The 20833-nt window shown below is 29.1% G+C and overlaps 1 protein-coding gene and 1 pseudogene across 2 annotated transcripts in view; one reads left to right on the plus strand and one right to left on the minus strand.

Moving 5' to 3' along the window:
* Positions 1-20833, plus strand: part of LOC145183703 (ubiquitin carboxyl-terminal hydrolase 34-like) — a 92567-nt gene that overhangs the window by 70295 nt on the left and 1439 nt on the right. The window contains exons 40-61 of the mRNA XM_090084277.1: positions 79-336; positions 544-609; positions 680-761; positions 1044-1101; positions 1793-1829; positions 5011-5043; positions 5135-5183; positions 5267-5352; positions 5432-5515; positions 5598-5704; positions 5805-5979; positions 6126-6280; positions 6505-6583; positions 6686-6812; positions 6963-7073; positions 7420-7527; positions 7670-7797; positions 8373-8499; positions 8879-8964; positions 20261-20317; positions 20497-20580; positions 20659-20796. Of these exons, the coding sequence (XP_089940403.1) occupies positions 79-336; positions 544-609; positions 680-761; positions 1044-1101; positions 1793-1829; positions 5011-5043; positions 5135-5183; positions 5267-5352; positions 5432-5515; positions 5598-5704; positions 5805-5979; positions 6126-6280; positions 6505-6583; positions 6686-6812; positions 6963-7073; positions 7420-7527; positions 7670-7797; positions 8373-8499; positions 8879-8964; positions 20261-20317; positions 20497-20580; positions 20659-20796 (2235 nt within the window). The remainder of the gene's footprint in view (positions 1-78; positions 337-543; positions 610-679; positions 762-1043; positions 1102-1792; positions 1830-5010; positions 5044-5134; positions 5184-5266; positions 5353-5431; positions 5516-5597; positions 5705-5804; positions 5980-6125; positions 6281-6504; positions 6584-6685; positions 6813-6962; positions 7074-7419; positions 7528-7669; positions 7798-8372; positions 8500-8878; positions 8965-20260; positions 20318-20496; positions 20581-20658; positions 20797-20833) is intronic.
* On the minus strand, positions 9861-12256 carry LOC149889691 (uncharacterized; annotated as a pseudogene). The gene is made up of 3 exons (XR_016451563.1): positions 12162-12256; positions 11829-11983; positions 9861-11519 (listed from the first exon to the last, which is right to left on the minus strand). The product of XR_016451563.1 is annotated as an uncharacterized LOC149889691 (transcript).

A 20833-nucleotide genomic window follows, 5' to 3' on the forward strand; every position in this document is an offset into this window, starting at 1 on the left:
GTATGTTTTTTTTTTAAACTTAAATTTAACTGAAGTCTTAGCATAAATAAGGAGTATTATTAATGAAAATGTTTTTAGGAATTTCCATTCTTATGTCAAATCACAATAGATGGTATAAATTTGCGACAAACAGCAAATATTATATTTCATTTGTCTTGTTACAATCAGCAAATGGCAGAAATGATTGTGCATCTTCTTCTATCAACTTTACAAAAACTTTCTATTGATCAATCTCAAAATTTTTTCAAAGTGTTGTCTTTGTTAGTTGAGGTGGGAGAAAATGGTTTGCCTGGATTGCCATCTTTTACTGCAATTATACTCTCTGAAATATGGCAGGTGTGTACTTTAATAACAAAGCATACTAAGCAATTGATCCTTTTCAAAAACATTTTCAAATGGATTAATATCAATTAACTTATAAAACTTGTGTTCACATCTGTGACAATAAAGTTGTTTGAAGTTACAGTCATTTTTTTAAAAAAAAAATATCAATAGATTATTTCTAATAGAATAGTTATAAACAATTTAACTGTTAAATTGCAGACAGCAGAACGCACCCCTGCATTAACCCTGGATTGGATTTCAAATCATGTTTCAAGAAACAAAGAGGTAACTAGTTAGTTATGTTGCAAATATTTTTCAAAAGTGTTTTTCCTAACAGTGTTTTTTCCTTGATTAGATTCATAAGTTTGTACTTGAAAATATGGAAAAATGGGTTGAAAAGTATCTAATTGCTGATGTCAATCCCAGAATACGAGGTGGTAAGTCATTAATAACCAATACAAATTGAATTATTTTTAACCAAAATGGCTCATTAAAATTATAATATTTATATAAAATTGTTTTTGTTTTTGTTTATATTCTTTCTTGCTTGTCATTGTTTAAGAAGCATGGCTGTCATTGGGGGCAATATCCTTTACTGCTAATAATCCAAATGACAGTTATGTTTTTACCAACAACTATTGTTTTTAACTTATATAGGCCCTTATTCATAGAATCTTTTTAATCTTAAAAGGAAATCTTGTAATTGTCAAAAATTTCAGGTGCTGCCTACTTATTAGTATCTCTTGTGCCAAATATCCACTTTCCTCAATCCTTTAGGTATGTTTTTTTGTATTATACCTACAATTCTCTACTTTTTCTCTAATTTATTTAAATATATATAAGTGATACTCTGAAACTAGAAAATATTTAAATTATTGTTTCAAAAATGTAGAAGTATAAAAAATTTTTTAATTTTTTTTTTTTTTTGAGTGATGATTTTACCGCTGTTTTTTAAATGTATTTTTGTGAGTGTGGGTGATTATATTTGTATTGTAGAAGATCAAACAGCTGTGATAATTTTTAGATTTTTATTTGCATTTTAGTTGTTATATTTCTTTTTCAATATTAAAACTAAGTGAGATACTAAAATTTTTAGCAATTTTAAAATTCTGGTAAATTATTACAAAATTTTCTATTCTATTCATTATACTTTAAAATGTGTTACTTATGAAGTTGTCAAAGTTTGAATTTCTGCTAACAAAACTTTGATTGATCGTAAACCTTAAAAACTGATTTTATATGGTTTACATGGTAGTTTGACTACCATGTAGAACATTGGTTAAGTAAAATTACAAATAAGTAAATCAATAAAAAAGTAAATATCTTTTTAAATCCTGAAAAAAATTATAATTTAATTATAGGTTAAAGTAAGTTGCCTCTCCATTTTCCTTTTTTTTTTTTTTTTTTTGTTACTTACATTTTGACTATTATTTACTACTGCTATTACATTTTACATTTTTTTAAATAGAGGAAGATTGTTTTCAACTCCACAAAAGCAGTTGAAGGTAAATAGTTTTAATATAAAAAATTTTAGTGAAGAGCTGCTGATGAAATATTTTTTAAAAAAGCTACGCTTTAAAAAGATTAAAATATAATAATTGAACTTCTCTAAATTTTCTGTGCAGTATTTTTTATGGAAGAAATTAAGTTGCTGGGTTTCAATAATAGCAATTAGTAATTCCAGGAGTGATGCATGTTAAACTCTTTTTTTTAAAGTTGTTTTAAACAATTAACAATTTCATTTAATTTATAACAAAACGTTTTGTACTTTCCAAAAAAAAATTGTTTTTATTATCTTATTGTAGTTTCACTATATTAAAGTGCTTAATATGAAAATTGAGAGGAAGTATTAGCAAAAGCATCTAAAAATTTCTAAAAATTCTTTTAACACAATTTAATACTTTAAAATGATTTGAAAAAGTTTTGAAAATTTTAAGTCTTCAAAAGAATATGTGTTAATTAACTGATTTTTACTTTACACTTCAAAATTTTTAACTCTACAAACCCTTCTCCAAAATAAAACATATGGCATGTATGAGCATCATAGATAATAAACCATATATTGACTATTTAGAATTTTTTGTCAGCTCATTAACAATTAGTTATCTAACTAAACTTACAGTTGCAAAAAATAAAATAGCAACAATAAGCGTATTTTCCTAGTAACGGTAAAAATAATTGTGAAAATAGCAAGCGTTGGGTTTTTTTTTGCTGTTTTATTCGTTTTATGTTAGTGCGTATTAGTAGGAGACATTTACATATAAAAATGGGACGCAGAAAGCATTGTAGTGCAGAAAAACGAGAACTGATCCGAAAGTTGATATCAGCAGGGAAATCTTATAGATGGTCGTTTGTTGAGTGTTCCAATAAAATGATAAGAAATGCCATGAAATTTCAAGAAAAGCCTGAAACAAGTGGTCGAAAACGTTCTATTCCAACATTGCTGGCCAATCGCTTAGTCCGACAGGCTAAAAAGGAACTTTTTAAAACAGCTACCGAGCTGAAAAAGGACTTTAACATCGATGCAACAGTACAAACAGTTCAGAGTTGTCTGTGAGTCAATGGATTAAAAGCCTGTAGCCCCAGAAAAGTTCCACTTCTAAGTGCCAGACATGTTTTAAAGTGTATTGCGTTTGCTAAAAAACACTAAAATTGGCCACTTGAAAAACGGATAAATGTTTTATGGACAGACGAAAGTAAGATTGTGCTTTATGGTAGAAAAGGCTCTCCGGTGTATGTCAGAAGACCTCCGAACTATTAAACATGGAGGTTGTAGTATAATGATATGGGCATGCTTTTCTTATTTTGGAGTAGGGCCCATTCATCACATTACTACTATTATGGACTAACACACTTATGTTGATATATTCGATAAAGTGATGTTGCCGTATGCAAACTATGAAATGCCGTTGCCCTGGGTGTTCCAACAGGACAATGACCCAAAACACACTAGCAAGAAGGTGAAGAATTGGTTTGAGGAGCATAAAGTGAACGTTATGGAGTGGCCAGCACAGTCGCCAGATCTTTACCCAATTGAGAATTTGTGGGCTAATGTAAGGGAGGTGGTTGCTGCTGCCAAACCCACCACGAAGGAGTCACTTTGGAACGTAGTTAAGGAGACATGGAGCGATGTCAGGACTTGGTTAACTCGATGCCAAGACGTTGTGTAGCCATCATTGCCAATAAAGGTCATGCTACAAAATTCTAATATGTTAAGAAATAACTAATATTTATTGTAAAATGTTTAAAACAATTGATCTCATAATATTTTCTTATTTTAAAGTACATATTAAAGCTGTGGTGCTATTATTTTTTTCGCGTTTTATTTGATTTTTTTTTGAAATTTTGTTTCATAAATGAATACTATATATTAAACTTGTATATTTTGTTTTTTATAAAAATTATAAGCCATTTTACTTTTAAATATGTATTTAAAAGATTTTCAAACTATCAAAAATAGTTAAAAATTCTAATTTTAACCAATTTTTGGTGGTGGTGCTATTTTATTTTTCGCTGTAAGTTTGTCAGCTGCACAGCACTGTAAAAATGCAACTTGAATGTGAATTTAAATATTGACACTTGTTGAATTAAAACATTTGATTAAGTTATTGGCTCATCTATCGGTTACCATGGAACTTTTAAGCTTCTTGTGAATCTTTTTAAATTTGCTACTGTCACTTTTAATTTAAAGTAAGGTTTAATGCTTATATCAAGGGCAAAATGGGTTCTGTTTGGTAATTTTATGAACTTTCCTTTAGACCAACTTCAGTTTCTGAGAAGATGGCTTTAAGGAAAATATTTAAAAATTCAGCAGTTCTAATTTTTGAAAATTTACAAAATAGTGCATCTTTGTAACTTAGAAAAAAAAAAGAGAACTTCAAAATAAAATGTTTTAGAACATGCTTTCAAAAAAAAAAAGTTTCTTTCTACCTCTTGATTCTCAAACAAATTGTCTAAGTGTAAGAGCTTGTGTCAAATTTTAAAGATACTTTTATAAGTCCACCAATTAAAATTTTTTTTTTTTTTTGAAATTTCCAACATTTAAGTCTTCATTCTTAAATGGATAAGGTCTTGGAGGAGAACAATCAGAAGAAGAAAAAAAATTTTGGAAAAAGTGAAGGTTAGCTTAACCTCTTATCAAAACAATGAAAAGTTAAAAAGCACTCTATGCAAGTTAAAAAGCATCCTAATTATCTTAATTGTTAATGATCTGAGCAATAGCAATAGCCTTGTTGTGAAATAGATGACTGTTTTTTTTTTTGTTTTTTTTTTATTTATTTATTTTATAAAGATAAAATCTTTTTTAAAATTGAACTAAAAAAACAATTTATACCTAAAAAAAACCAAGCATCTAAAATTTTGAATTAAGATAATAAGCGAAGCTTATGATAAAGTTAATCATAAATATTATGGATTATGAATTATCATTTAAAATGTTCATAAATTTGTTAATATTAGTTTGTTATTTTTTAGCATTGATCCACTTTTTATTAGTGTGAATTGTTATACGTGGAAAATAAAATTGTCTTCAATCTGCTCAAACACTTTTGTTAAGATTTATAGATAAAAAATTTCTCCATATAAATTTAAAGTTTTTTGCTACAATTAGTTGCTAAACTCAATTCTTATTGACGCTTTATTTTAATTTTGATTTTATGTCTCTTAAATTTTATGTCTCTTATTTAGATGAGTGATGAAGCTAAATTAGTTCTACAAAAGGTATTTTTTTTCATTGAGATACCATTATAAGGAATAATTTATTGCTTATTTCCAGAATAAATTCATTTAAGCTTCTTTGTTTCCTATTTAGGTGTATGAGTTTCTTTTGCAAATGCTGCCTTCACTAGGAAAATATTGCGGTAGACTTTTTCTTATGCTTTTTTAAATTTTTCTCTAATAGTGTTTCAACTTTTTTTTTTTTAAATTTATTTTTCCTCTTCAGATAAATCTCATATTGGCACAACAAGACTGATAAACTATTTCACTCTTTTAAATTACTGTTGCATATCAAATGATGAAAAAGCAATGGTAAGAAAAAATTATAATATTTGATACAAAATTGAAGCTCAAGTTTTTATTTTTATTTAAACTTGTTCTATTTTATTAGTTTACACCCTTCAGCATGGATTTATGGCGATTGTATCACCCCACAATGTCTGAACCAGATGTTTCTATTCACTTTAACAAACAGGTTGCAATTTGTTTTTAGATTAAGTTTAAAATTTTTATTTGACATTTTTATTCTGCAATATGTTGTTATTCTTTTGTTTTAGGCACTGCTGACTTTTTGGTACCATGCTTGTGAAAATTTTGAAGAAAATGTGAAGTTTATTACAGAAACTCGTGATGTTGCATTCAATATTGCTTACAACTACATTTTGTACAAAATAATTCTAGTATTTCTTTACATCGCAGAGTAACTAAAATTGGTATAAAAATGTTTTTTTGTTATTTATCATTATTATTATTATTATTTTTAGATCAAATGATGATCAGGAAGTCATTTCATACAACAATTCTACTCTTCCTATGTATTATGGTCTATTGAGACTTGCCTGTAATCATTCAAAACAGTTTTGTAAATCTTTATCAATGCACCCTAATATGACATGGGCATTTGAACATTTAATGCCCAGAGCAAATCATTACCCACAGGTCAGAAGTTTTTTTTTTTTAACTAAAGTTTAGTTATGTGTCCTGTTGGGTTGAAGGTTATTTTTTAGAAATGTTAAATGTTGATTGATCTTTCTTGACATTCTACTTTTTTTAAAAATATTCTTCTCTTTTTCATCAATTTACAGGTGATTGAAGAGCTATTAAACTTGGTTAAACTTTTTTGTGGTGCTAAATACACTTCAAGTGAAGACCTAGTATTAGCATCAAACTTTAAAACAAAAACAATAGAACTTGTTTGCAATTCAATTGAAGGGCATAATGCTTGGATGACCCTTGTTAAGTATGTTGCTTTAACCTATTTAATAAATTATGAAGTAGTTTATTATAAACTATTTATTTTTTGAGTTCAACCACCAGGCATTTTACTGTCCAGTTGTTATCAACAAATTCCTAGAATTAGAATTTTATGACAAGATGTAATCCTTGTAGATTACAATATTGTTTTAAAATTAAAAGTTGATTATAAAATTATGATTAACCATAACTATTTTAAAATTATTTTAGTGTACTTCGGGTGCTTATTCATTCAAAAGAAGATTGTTTGCATGTGGTTTGCAGTAATGGTTTGAATCCATTGGGCGAAGTAAAATCATTTAGATTGTCTTAATTTTTATCACATAGATTTAAGTCACAATATTTTTAAGGTACATTATTAGTTTTTAAAATTGGTTATATTATTTTTTAGGCTTTTTGTACATTACATCTCATGTATTATGAAGCAACTGCTTGTAATATAACAAATGATATACTCGAAGTTACAAATCTTCTACAAACTGTACTTGGTTATTGCCAATCTCATATATCTGAGATAGGTATTGCACTTTTTTTTTTCTATTATACTTAACAAAAAATTAACAGAATAATTTCAGGGTATCTGCTTTTTAAATATTGCTCAAAAACAATTCAAGATGTTTCATATAGAATTTGATTGTTTTCTGTTTTACAAAAGTATCTTTTTTTAGACCCTTTGTATAAAGCCCTACATTCTTGGGATGATCGAACTGATGTTATGATAAAAGCGTTGTCAATGTTGAATTCATTTGTTGCAAAAGAAATACAAAAATCATGTTTAGGTTTGTCTAGTGTTAATACCCAGTTCTTGTGTTACTTCATTTTTGTAAACCTATTAAGATTTTTTCTTCTCTTTTTAAAAATTAAAACTTGATATTAGAATTTCAAGCTTATTACAAAGACCATGGTTGATGGAGACTTATAAAAATGCTACTTTACATTAATTGCATTAAAAAAAACAATCATTTATGATTCATGTAGAATACAAATATGAGGTTTAGAATTTGTAATAAATGTTGAACTTTATTGCACAGGCTTTTCATATTTTTAGTTGGATGTCAGTTATTACAGCTACTATATATACTGAAGTTCTTAAACCTGTTACATTTTGATTTTTTTTTTTTTTAGATTTACTTCATGAATTATTACAGATATATCCTGAGGAATTTATAGAAACCATTGCTCCAATCATTCATCAGTCACATCTGGCTATACGAATGACACCACAGGAGAATTGTAAGCATGCAACAATAATAATTTATGAGTTTAAAGTTTGCTTATTTATCAAATTACCAAGTTCAATCCACAAACCAACTTTAAGTCGAATTAAATTAAGGCCAAATTGAAGTTAAGTAGTTTAGCTGTTCTATTTTTTTAGTTCATTTCGGACCTCATTTTCCCAAGCCTGGTATTCAAAACAAAGTAGGCCGAAAGTTATCTTCATTAAGGCCAAAAGAACCAGAACTGAATATGACACTTCATCCCCATATACTTGAATCTTTTACGGTAATTTTGTAATTCTTTAAGTTTTATTCATTTCATTATTGTACTCAAAGTTCTAATTTACAATCTTTTTATATACGGCATATGTATATGGTATGAATAGTGAGAAAAACCTTTATTACAATCCCCAGAAGTGTTGCTGTTCAATACGTTTAAATACATAAAGTAAAAGAAAACAGTATCTGTGTTTTCTAAGTCATTTTTACCACTTTGAAAAAGTTTTCAATGATACTTAAATTGTAGTTTGGCATATCTGAAGGCAAGATTTTTAAAAGCAATTTTCAGAAGTGTTTTTGCAGTTTTTAGTAAAGAATTCAAAAGTTAGTAAAGGGAGACTTGGGCCAATGTTTTAATATTTTCATTTTTTGTAAAACCATTTTTTTGGTAATTAAAGTGTATTGTATTAACATTGTTTGCTTAACTATGATATATTAAATTCTTCTATAATTTTACAAGGTGATTACATGAATTGTAAAATCACACTGTCAAATTCAAATATATCAACTTTTGTAATTATTTTTTGTGAACTAAATGTACTAATGTAGTTTTAGCAGCATTATTTTTTTTTTCACTTAAAGGGAGATATTGATGGTGCATATAAAATACAGTTATGGGACTACTTCCAAGGCTACCATTTTTTTGTTGATAAAATGTGTCGTTATGGATTAAATGCTGAACCAATTTCTTCAATTATTATTGAAATAAGTAAGTTTATTTTGTGTTTTATTAATTTCAATAGCTATATTACTCTTTAAAGAAAATAGTATGTGATTAGTGATCAACCAATACTAAAGTTCTACCAAAACTAATACTGTTAAGCGGTGAAAATTGATACTGATATTGATATATTACATCTTTATTGTAAAATTAGGTATTTTTCGTTTTTTAACAAATTTATTAATACTTGAAATGAAACTGATAGATAAAAATTTTAATTTTTTCTACTAAATCTATAATCATAGATGCTGTTTTGGAAATTGTATTTCTATTGACTAATTCTGTTAGTTTATTTTGAAATTTTACTATCATTTTTCAATTTCTTTATGAAAATCTTCCTGCATTTACTCTAAGAACCTATTTTTAGGTTGTTTGTTGGCTGTTGAGATGCTCCCATTAAAGTTTCAGTTTTTTCCTAAGCTTTGGCAAGAAGTTTGGAGCAAATCTTCAGAGGTATGCTGAATGAAAAAATTTTTCTATTAGGCTCAAAATTTTTTTACCAACTTTTTGCATTTGATTTATGCTTCCAACATCATTTTCTTCTTTTTAAATTCCAAAGATAAAAAATTTTGATATCTTTACTTTTACTTACTTTCAATGTTAAATGTTAAAACTCAATATATTTCAAAATGAAGTCATTTATAAAAGTTTTGTTGAAATTTATTTAAACAGCAACTCCACCTCAAATTGACACCTGTAATATAATTTTAAAGTGGTCTAGATCTTTAAAAAATTATTTTATTGACAATCTCAGTTATATATATATATATATATATATATATATATATATATATATATATATATATATATATATATATATATATATATATATATATATATATCAGCGTTTGAAAAGTTCCTTTTAAAAAGGATCTCGTTCCGTTCCCTGTTCATTTCGTAGAAAAAGAACTCATTCCAATTCCTCGTTCATTAATCAAAAAAAGGAACTTGTTACACGTTCCTCAAAAAATAGAACTCGTTCCTACATCGTTCCTTTTTTTAAACTTATTTTTACATAGTAAATGATATTACTTATAGCACATTTAATACAAAATAGTTGATCTATTGTTTCGCTAAGCAGGCACTTTTTTATAGTGCTTTGCTTAATCATTACTTTTAAAAAGTGTTTTAATATTTCTGGTGTACTGCCGGCCTAGTCTGCCTCTGCATGTACATTATACATATAAAATTGATATATTAATTTCAGTTCGGAAGTATGAGCATTATAAAACTGTTACTGGAAAATAAAGATTTAGAAAACAAGTAAAAAGTATAAAGAGAAAGAAAATTTTAGACACCAATTTTCTTTTATTTCAATAAAACTAATTTTTCAAATAGAGAACCACACAATGTATGTCTTTTTTCAGTCATCACATTAGACCCTGTCAAAAATAGCCGTTCAACTGGAGCACTCGACGGAAGAGGTGTGTTAAGTTCTAAAAAAACTTTCAATACTGCTGGGTATAATAATAACACAGTTAACTCTTTTGACTGTGATTTTAAATATAACTCCAACTCCTCAATACCAGAACTTGTAATTAAGTTGCTTTCAACTGGTAAACAGAAAAAGTCTTCTTTAGATGAACCTGTTGCTATATGTGAAGAGGATTCGATTTCACAAGATGTAGAACTAAGATCCACATTTTCAAACAAAGACTTTAACCAGGCTTCTGCTGTGAAACATTTCACACCATCAAGCCATAATAATTTAAAACGTGGTATTAAACAAGATGCTAATATTAGTACTTTTTTTTCCCAAATAGTACTAAATCGAGTTTTAATTGCAGTTCTTACTGTGTTGACAAGTGGACCACAAAAGTTCATATTTTTCTGTTGCAAAATAATTAACTTTTTATCCAAAGCATAAAGTGTCGGTAACAAATAACCCATGAACATTGATTCTTCTCCTTGTAAAAAGTCTAAAGATTGGGCAAGAGGAGTCATTACTTCACAGTATTCATGAATTAATTGAATTTCTTGATTTGTGAATCTTTGTATTTTGCAGAAATCCATTATATTGTTCATTTTTTAATGTCCATTAGAGTCTAAAAAAATATTTTTAATTTGTAATAAGCTATCATAGGTACAGTTCCATCTTGTTTTGTTTGGCGTTTTTAAATAAACCTTTAATATATTGTGAATTTTTTCAGCAACTATTTGATATATTTTGTTTACTCCATAATGATGAACATTTGCCGATTGCTTTCCTATAAATTTTCTTAAAATTAGTTTCTGAAGTCTGTACCATTTTCTTAACATTATTTTTTGCTATTAAGTCTAGTGTATGACTAGCACATCTAAAATGTTGTGGTAACTGAACAAATAAGTCATTCTCTTCTTGTTCATGACTACTTTTGTCCAAAATTTCATATAAATTTATATTCTCATCACATAAATTGTCATTGTCATTATCTTCATCATCATCATTGCTATCTTCCTCATTCTCTGAATTTTTTGAAATTGGATATGATTTAAAAGCTTTTACAAAATTTGAACCACTGTCTGTTGTTGTAGCAACTATCTTGTTTTGTATTTTATAGGTTGTATGAATCTTATACAAAACATTAGCCAGAACAGTATATGTTTGTCTTCCTTTTAAGCGACTACATGCTAAAGATACTGAATGACGCTGAAGAGTCTTTTGATCTAATATCTTCAATCATTGATAAATACAGATTATTAATACGTAGTTTTAAAGTTTTATTACAAATACTCTTCAGGTCTTTAGGAAGGCCTAACTTCACCAAATTCACAAATGATGGTTTATCAACTATATTTAAGGGTTGTGTTTCACTAACAATAAAATTTACAACCGGTTGATCTAAACTTTTTTGATTTAATTTAAATTGCTCATTTCCTTTATCGGTTCCATATTTCTCAAGAGTAGACTGCACCACTCCTTTTTTCACATTCTCTGATGAACTTAATTTTTTCTTTTTAACAAAAGCATTTTTTTTACCTTCATTTATAGCTTTTTCAAAAGCAACCATTTTGAATGGATGAATTCTCTAACAAAAAAAAGAAAAATTTTAAATTATTAGTTTTTACTAATAAGTAAATCAAATTTGAAACCTCATCAAATTCAAAGAATTACATTCTTTATTCAGCATGGTGTAATTATTGAATTTACATGTTTACCAATATATGCACCTATTCAAGTTTCTTAATGTTTACAATAATTTCTTTTTTGCATGCGCTTGTATAAGGTACATAGAACAATACTATGCATGCTAAGTATGTATTTTATTTCATACATAATTCAAAATAAATAAACTGAATTAAATTCAAAATAGTAGGAAACACTAGCACTTATTTACCTTAATATGTCGTTTTAGATTAGATGATGTATTTTTAGCTGTACTTATTTCTTTTTCTAAAGGGCCACACAAGACACATTTTGCATTTATATTATTGCCATTTATTCCATTGAATACAAAAAAAGATTCTAAACCGCTCCAAGGCAAACGTTCATCTAAGAGAAAATGAAAACATTGCATAGTGTTAAGCATAATGAGAAATTTTGTTGCATAGACTTGTGACTTTAGTTAAGCCAAGGACTTTAGTTAATAAACTTACTTTAAAAATAATAAACTTAAGTCAATGCACTATAAATAAGATAAAAAGTAACAACATGTTTTATAAAAACTTACCCCTAACTTCAGTATTATTATTACATGCGCAATTGCTAACATTTTCAATAACTGAAACATCACTGACAATATCAGTAATCGGATTCATTTTGCCAACTAAAACCACGTGAAATAAAACTGCATTAAAAAGTCCTTTTATTTTATGTTTATTTATTTTACGTGGTTTTAGTTCGAATTAAGTTAGCCACATATACTAATTTTTAAACTATCAGAATTAATTCAAAAATTAGTACATATGGCCAACTGAATCCGTACTTAGGTTGGAGATTATCTAAATACAAATCATTTTCTTTTTGAACTTTAAAAACAACTATTGCAAAAAGCAAAATTATAAAATTTTTAAGGAACTATTACTTTTTGTTCGCGTTCCTTCAAAAAAAGAATTTGTTCTCCTTCCTCGTTCCATTATTTTAAAAGGAACCAGTTCCAAACTTCGTTCCTCAAAAAAAGGACTAGTTCTTTTTGGAACACATTCTTTCAAACACTGATATATATATATATATATATATATATATATATATATATATATATATATATATACACACACACATACACTACTGTTCAAAAGTTTCGGGGTCACATTGAAATGTCCTTATTTTTGAAGGAAAAGCACTGTACTTTTCAATGAAGATAACTTAAACTAGTCCTAACTTTAAATAAATACACTCCATACATTGCTAATGTGGTAAATGACTATTCTAGCTGCAAATGTCTGGTTTTTGGTTCAATATCTATATAGGTGTATAGAGGCCCATTTCCAGCAACTATCACTCCAGTGTTCTAATGGTACAATGTTTGCTCATTGGCTCAGAAGGTTAATTGATGATTAGAAAACCCTTGTGCAATCATGTTCACACATCTGAAAACAGTCTAGCTCATTACAGAAGCTGACCTTCCTTTGAGCAGATTGAGTTTCTGGAGCAACACATTTGTGGGGTCAATTAAATGCTCAAAATGGCTAGAAAAAGAGAACTTTCATCTGAAACTTGACAGTCTATTCTTGTTCTTAGAAATGAAGGCAATTCCAGGCGAGAAATCGCTAAGAAATTGAAGATTTTCTACAATGGTGTGTACTACTCCCTTCAGAGGACAGCACAAACAGGCTCTAACCAGAGTAGAAAAAGAAGTGGGAGGCTGCGTTGCATAACTAAGCAAGAAGATAAGCACATTAGAGTCTCTAGTTTGAGAAAGAGATGCCTCATAGGTTTCCAACTGGCATCTTCATTAAATAGTACCTGCAAAACACCAATGTCAACATCTACAGTGAAGAGGCGGCTGCAGGACTTTGGGCTTTAGGGCAATGACCCTAAACACACCTCCAAATTGTGCAAGAACTATTTAAAGCAGAAGCAGGCAGCTGGTATTCTATCGCTAATGGAGTGGCTAGCGCAGTCACCAGATCTGAACATCATTAAGTTGTTGTGGGAGCAGCTTGACCGTATGGTACGCCAGAAGTGCCCATCCAACCAATCCAACTTGTGGGAGCTGCTTCTAGAAATGTGGAGTGCAATTTCTCCAGCTTACCTCAACAAATTAACAGCTAGAATGCCAAAGGTGTGCAATGCTGTAATTGCTGCAAACAGAGGATTCTTTGACAAAAGCAAAGTTTGATGTAAAAACAATGTTATTTCAAATACAAATTTATTATTAATACATTATTTCTAACCTTGTCAATGTCTTGATTCTATTTTCTATTCGTTTCACAACGTATGGTGGTGAATAATTGTGACTTTTCATGGAAAACACAAAATTGTTTGGGTGACCCCAAACTTTTGAACGGTAGTGTATATGGTTGTAGAGCTTTGCAAATATAAATTGAACTGTCTTTTTCAGCAAATTTGTAAAGTTACAGAAGTACAATTTTAAAAAAGATTTTTTTTAGATAAAAGTTCACACTTTTTCTTTTGATTTTTCTCATATTATTCCAATTTTTCAATTCCAATTTTAGTGTCTAGTGATCAAGTTAATTTTTTTGCTTTAAACATTATTCAATATATTATAAGTAAAACACAAAGATAATATAATCATTTACAAACATTTAAAACACAATAGTTAGCAAAAAAAAAAACAGTTTTCAAACTTATTTTCAAATCAAAAGCAAATTACAAAACAATCATTTCCAATTTTAGTTATTGCTTGTATTTTGTATGCTATATATTCTTCAATGATCCAAAAAAACATCACTTATTTAAAAGCTGTTGCATGTTCTTAATGCATTAGCGTTTCCAAGAACAAGTTAAAATAGCTTGTGTAGAGTCATATTTTTCTAATATCAAACAAATGCAGAAGAAAAATGCATAGAGATAGGTAATTAATGTTCTGGTTTACTTACCACTTTGTTTCAGTGTATTTCCTTCAATTAATATTTAAAATGTCATTTAAACAAAATCTAATTATCAGCTGAATTCAAAATTCTAAAATGTTTTTGCACTAACTTTAAAAATCTTCATATTTGAAATCTGAGAAAACAAAAAACAATTCACCAAGATGAAAATAAAGTAAAAATTAACAAATCACTAAAAAAATTTTTTGAATGCTTGGGTAACTTGATTCAGGTAATTTCATTCTCATAGAAAACCAAAGATTTCTTAAAAATTCACATTTGAAGTTTATAGCTCTATTAATTTCTGTTAATACAATTCCAAATGTGTAAAGTAAAAAGTAATTAAAAAGAGCAGTAGTCTTAAAAAGGGATACTACAATTGAGTTTATTAAAATTGAAAGTATTTAGCAATTGGAACTATTGTATTTATAATAAGAATCCATAATGTAAGTGATATTGTTGACCGTAATGCAAAAAGTAGAATGTTATGTAGCATCTAAGTATAAATGTGGAATCACATTCAGTTTAGCAACTCACAAAAAAAATTGGATAAGCTGGGTTTTGAAATATTACATTTAGTTCACTTAATGCATGCTCAACACAATCAGAATTGGAGAACTCAAAAAATAAATTATGTTGATGTTTTTCTTGTATTTGTTCATTTAGCCAATTTTTTATTTTATCCTCACCTTCCTTCCGATTTTTTATTTTATCCTTATCTTCCTTCTTATAATTTTTACTGGAATGAACTTTATGTTAATTGGGTAGCTGTATAAACAACTTTTCAATTTATATTGTAACTTTTTAATTATATCATAGGAACTATTTCAACTTGTAGTAATATCTTGCATTGACCTATGCTTATTTGTACCAAGTTGTTCATAAATTGCTTCTAACTTTACTACAAATGTTGATAAATAGTAAAAATTAGCTGCAGAGTTCTGCAATTAGCTAAAATATCTTTGAAAGATTTTTGTGAACAAAATAGAGTCATGTATACACAACTTAAAAACTGTAATAACAAATTTTGAAAACAATTTTCAAACATTAGATTTAAAATAGAATTTTCAACTGTTAAACTTCAGTGAAAATAAAAAAAAAAAGAAGCAGCTTTAAGAGCAATATAAAATATAACAGCTGCAATGTAAAAAGGTATTGTTACATTTAACTGATACTACTTTTATTGATTCATTTAGCAAAGAAAAAAAACTGTTTATTTTATTTATGATCTAACTTTTTTATATGATAAATGTTTATGCCTCTCTACTTTTGATGATATATAATAAATTTATATAATTAACACATCAGAAGGAAGATGAGGATAAAATAAAAAATTTGGTTAAATACAAATTAACATAATTGCATTGCATATATAAAACATGACATTAACATAGTTAATTGCATTGCATATATAAAACATGACATTAACATAGTTAATTGCATTGCATATATAAAACATGACATTAACATAGTTAATTGCATTGCATATATAAAACATGACATTAACATAGTTAACATATCAGAAGAAAGATGAGGATAGAATAAGAAATTTGGTTAATTACAAGTTAACATAACTGTATTGTATGTATAAAACATGATATTGATTTAAAGCTTCTGTCTCTAACACCAGCTACCATATTAGCTCCATTATCTCATAAAACAATGTGATTTGTATTTTTTTTAACTTCGAAACTTACTAAACCTTGTAAGGGAGGTATAACCAGTAGTAGATGTATAACACTTGATGCAATCAAATATTTTATCATATATTTATGAAATAGTACCAAAATGTGTGAAAAAATTCTTGAAAACAACTCCTAATAGACATTTGATAATTAGGACACATCTCAATTAATTTTCTAAAGACAAAATCACCTACAATGGTGGTATATTAAAAATTGTGTACCTTTTTTTATTACAACTCTTTAGTAATTGTCTTTTAATTTGAGAATCACTTAAAGTAGACACAGTAGATGCTTCAATCAAGTTTCTTTCTCTGTGAGACTCTTTTTCAGCCAATATATATTATGCCTGGTGTTTTGAAATTTAAAAATATTTCCAAACAGTACTTTTACTTTTAGAAGCCATTGTTTGAAACCAAAAAATCATAAATTTAATATTATAAAATTGAGATTTGATGAATGGACTGTGAAAGTTTACATCTTATGTTATTATAAATGTTATATATTACACAAGTAAATATAATAACTAACTTGTATATTTAAAGCTTGTAATTACACTTTGCAAAAAGTCACAAAAAAGCAGCTCTTTTTTGTGACTTTTTGCTGATTTGGATGTGAAATGTAGACATTTTATACAAATTTTATTTTTCTCTATTTAAAGCAATTTAACAATATTAAAAATGGACAGTTCTTCTAGATTTGCTAGTGTGTAATGTAATATCATCTTTTACAAGTCCCCAAATGTTGTCTCCCATCATGCTTTGATTGTAAGATAGGACTTTGTAAGATAAGGCTTTGAATGCAGATATCCCTGATATCTGCATTCAAAGTCTAATATGTCTTAGTGGAATTGCTCTTCTTGCTCCTCTGAATATGCTCCCATAGTCTCCTTTAAGTTATGAAGATGAGCATCAAGGATATGGACCTTACAACTTTGGCCATAGCTTTTAACCAAAGTCTCAACTAGTTCCACATAATTGTCAGCCTTGTTGTTGCCAAGAAAGCCTTGTGCCACAGCAATAAAACTTTCCCAGGCTTTCTTCTCCTTCCTTGTTAGCTTATTTTGGGAATTCTGAACACTATAGTTCTCATAGCTTATGGTCCAATAAAGACACCAGCTTCACCTTTGTCTCTAATTGCTTGGGAAAGAAATCTTGAAGATGCTTTAAGGCTGTAGAGTCTTTGTTAAGATCTGTAACAAATTGCTTCATCAGTCCTAATTTGATGTGCAATTGAGGAAACAAAATCTTTTAAGGATTCATCAATGGCTCATATTGGACATTGTGTATTATCACTGAGAACTCAGTCCTTTCAAGCCAGTCTTTTTTCTTGTAATGTGCTGCCCTATCTCTACTATCTCAAGGACAAAGATAATATGGAAACTTGATAAAACTTCCTTGGGTCAAACAAGCCTAATATATCATTACAGAAGGTCAATATATCTTCCTTTGTAAAGAAAAGTGAGAAGTTTTGGTGATGTTTTCTCTGGCTTGTTACTTGTACACTTTCATCCAACAAATCCTTTTCCTACAGCCTTGAAATCAATAGTTCAGCATTTGACTATTTGTTAAGCAAAGGTAAGGTCATTGAGTTCTTCCTTGGTTTAGATAGTGAGTGTTTCTACCATCCACCACTTCAGCAAAATCATAGTCTTATTCACTGCCTTTATTGTCTTTTGAAGTGCCGCGACAATATTTGATCAAAAGAAGTGAGATGGCATCAAGAGGTTGCCATCTCACTTCTTTTAATTAAATATTTTCTGAATATTTTGTATTGTTATTTTATACTAGCTGGTCAGTACTTGGCACTAACCGGGATAAAAAAGAAAATCTCCAAAATATTCTTAAAAAGACTTCATAGAATAGTCACCATTATGCTTTTACCTTATTCCTTTCCACTGATAACAACTTTTGCTAAAGACACTTTGTGAGATTTTGCTTTCTTGGGTTTCCTGTGTAGTAAATCAAGGCAAATCAGGACATCCTAGAGTGTGAGCAATATATCGTGAAAATTTTGTTATACAAACCCACCGTGGTGAACAACTTTTGGTAAAGACACTTCTGGTGAAGTTCTGCCTCCTTAAGGTACCCTGTGTAGTAAATCAAAGTGACGTTTTCGTCCCAGAATTTTGATACCTAGTAGATAAGGTATCAAAATTCTGGGACGAAAAGTAGCCTACTACCTTCCCCTGATAAAATGAGAGGTCTGTGCAAAATTTGGTTAGGATCAGATCAAAACTGTGAATTTGTATAAAGAACACACCTGCATACAGGGTGCGTAAAAAGTTCGGGGCCATTTCGCAAAACACTATTTCATTTACAAAATACAGTATATTTCATTTGCAAAACAGGTTATGAATGTATGTACACAGGTTATGAATATATGTACACAGTTCGTCAGACATAGTTATTTACATATTCTCAAAATGTCCTCCCTCTACCTGGATGCATTTTTTTAACCTCTTAGGAAATTCATCCATAGCTTTAGAAAGAGTTTCCATTGGGATTTCTTTCCAGGCTTTAATTAGGTCTTTTTTAACTCTTTAATCGATCGATATGGTTTCATGCAAACTTTGTTCTCTAGAATACTCCAAAGCGAGTAGTCCAACGGGTTCAGGTCTGGCCATTCTCCAATCTGTCTCTGAGACCTGATGTCAACTTTGATAAAATTGGGAAAGTTCTCTTCCAGCCAAGTTTGAGTCTGTATAGCTTTGTGAGAGGGTGCACCGTCTTGTTGAAACGTCCTTTCTTCATCTCCAAAATGCTGCTGGGTCCAAAGAAAAAGTTTTTCTTCAAGCATCGCTCGATAATCAGCACCACGAACTTTGACTCCATCTGGAACAAAGAAGAGAGGAGTTTTACCATTGTTGGTGATTCCTGCCCAGACCATCACTTGCTGTGTCTTCTGTTGATGGGAAATGATTATTTTTTCGATTGGTAGGGGTTCCTTAGACCAACTTCTGCCATTTTGATTGTTATGAGCTTGCTCAACATCGAACCATTTCTCATCAGAAAACAAAATTTTTCGGTGTCGCCCAGCACCAAAACTTTTCAAAAGCTTCCTGCATCGGTTCAAATGTTTTCGTTTCATCTCTTCTGTAAGTAATTGAGCTGTAGCATGTTTCCTGGCTTTTAATCCGGCTCCTTTCAGAATATTTTGGACTGATCCTTCAGAAATCCCAGCAGCTTTGGCCATTTTTCTTGTTGAGTTCTTCTATGTTCGTGGGTTTCTTTTGATTCGATCTAAGATCTTATTCCGGTTAGCTAGAGTGTTGGCAGTCAGTCCGAAGACCTCTACTTCTCCGTCTGTCTTCATAGCTCCCAGTTTCTTGATATCGCTTAATGACTTTGGATACAGTTTGGTGATGTTTGATGTTTAGAAGTTGGACAATTTTTTTCACTCTTCTTCCTTGCTCATATAGACGAATAATAGCGGGTCTGAGTTCAGACATTTTTCCTAAAAAACATTACAAACATTGTTTACAAATGGGTTTACATTATCTAAATCTGAAAAACAGCATAGGGTGCGTAAAAAGTTCGTCTACCTTGTTTAAAACGTTATAGAAAAATGGCCCCGAACTTTTTAGGCACCCTGTACATACCCACATACAAAATTTGGGCTTTACATATTAGATTGTTTTCACTTGTTTTCCATTTTTTATATTTGAGGGTTTTTGTCATGAAACCTTTGCCAAGATTCTAAGCTTACATGAAAATAAATAGGACCTTGTATTACACTATGAAAAAACAAAATTTTAGTGAAGTTTCGGGACCGAAACTATCTTCATTCATATTGTTTAGAACAAAGAACTAGGAAGTTATAGTTTTAACATACATACATACATACATACATACATACATACATACATACATACATACATACATACATACATACATACATACATACATACATACATACATACATACATACATACATACATACATACATACATACATACATACATACCTACATACCTACATACCTACATGCATGCATCCATGCATGCATGCATACGTATTGAGTTGAGACGGTCAACCTGGAACCATAGAAATTATATGTATTTGAAATGGACTCACAATGTATGTTACTTTTAGAATACAAAGTTTCGAAGCTGTATCCATACTTTATTTACATGCGACTCTTTTCTTGAGGTGAGCGTTTACAATATTAGTGCTCAGTGAAAATTTTTTCTGCAAAAAGCAGGTTTTCGCTGATTGATGCTGTTAAACACAATTTTAATTGCAAGTTTTCTTTAAACCAGTCAAGTTTTAACTTTGTTTTTCAATTAGCTAATTAACTTTGAAAATAAATACTTCTTTCTTCGATTTAGTTTATGGACGCACTCTTTACTGAAGAGCGCATACTGTTTGATGACTCTATCTATTATACGTTTGCATGCGTATTTTTCCCAAAGGTTTGATTTATTTTAAATAAAATAATAATTTTGTATTTAATAGTTTTAGATTTTTTATTTTTCTATCATATTTTTAAGGTACACAATAAAATATTCCCAGATCATCAAAGGCAAACGTTGCTTAATTCTATTGCTTTGTCGATGATTGCTGATGTTATGGATGTTAAGCATATGGGCGTAGAGGAATTTGAGAAAATTGCTTCTAAATTGCATGGGGTAAGAAAATTTATTGCTTTTATGTTTCAAATTATAT

This window comes from Hydra viridissima, unplaced genomic scaffold (genome assembly GCF_058129835.1).
Source record: "Hydra viridissima isolate aposymbiotic clone 2 unplaced genomic scaffold, HvirCarnegie_v1 scaffold_4, whole genome shotgun sequence".
Lineage (NCBI taxonomy): Eukaryota > Metazoa > Cnidaria > Hydrozoa > Anthoathecata > Hydridae > Hydra > Hydra viridissima.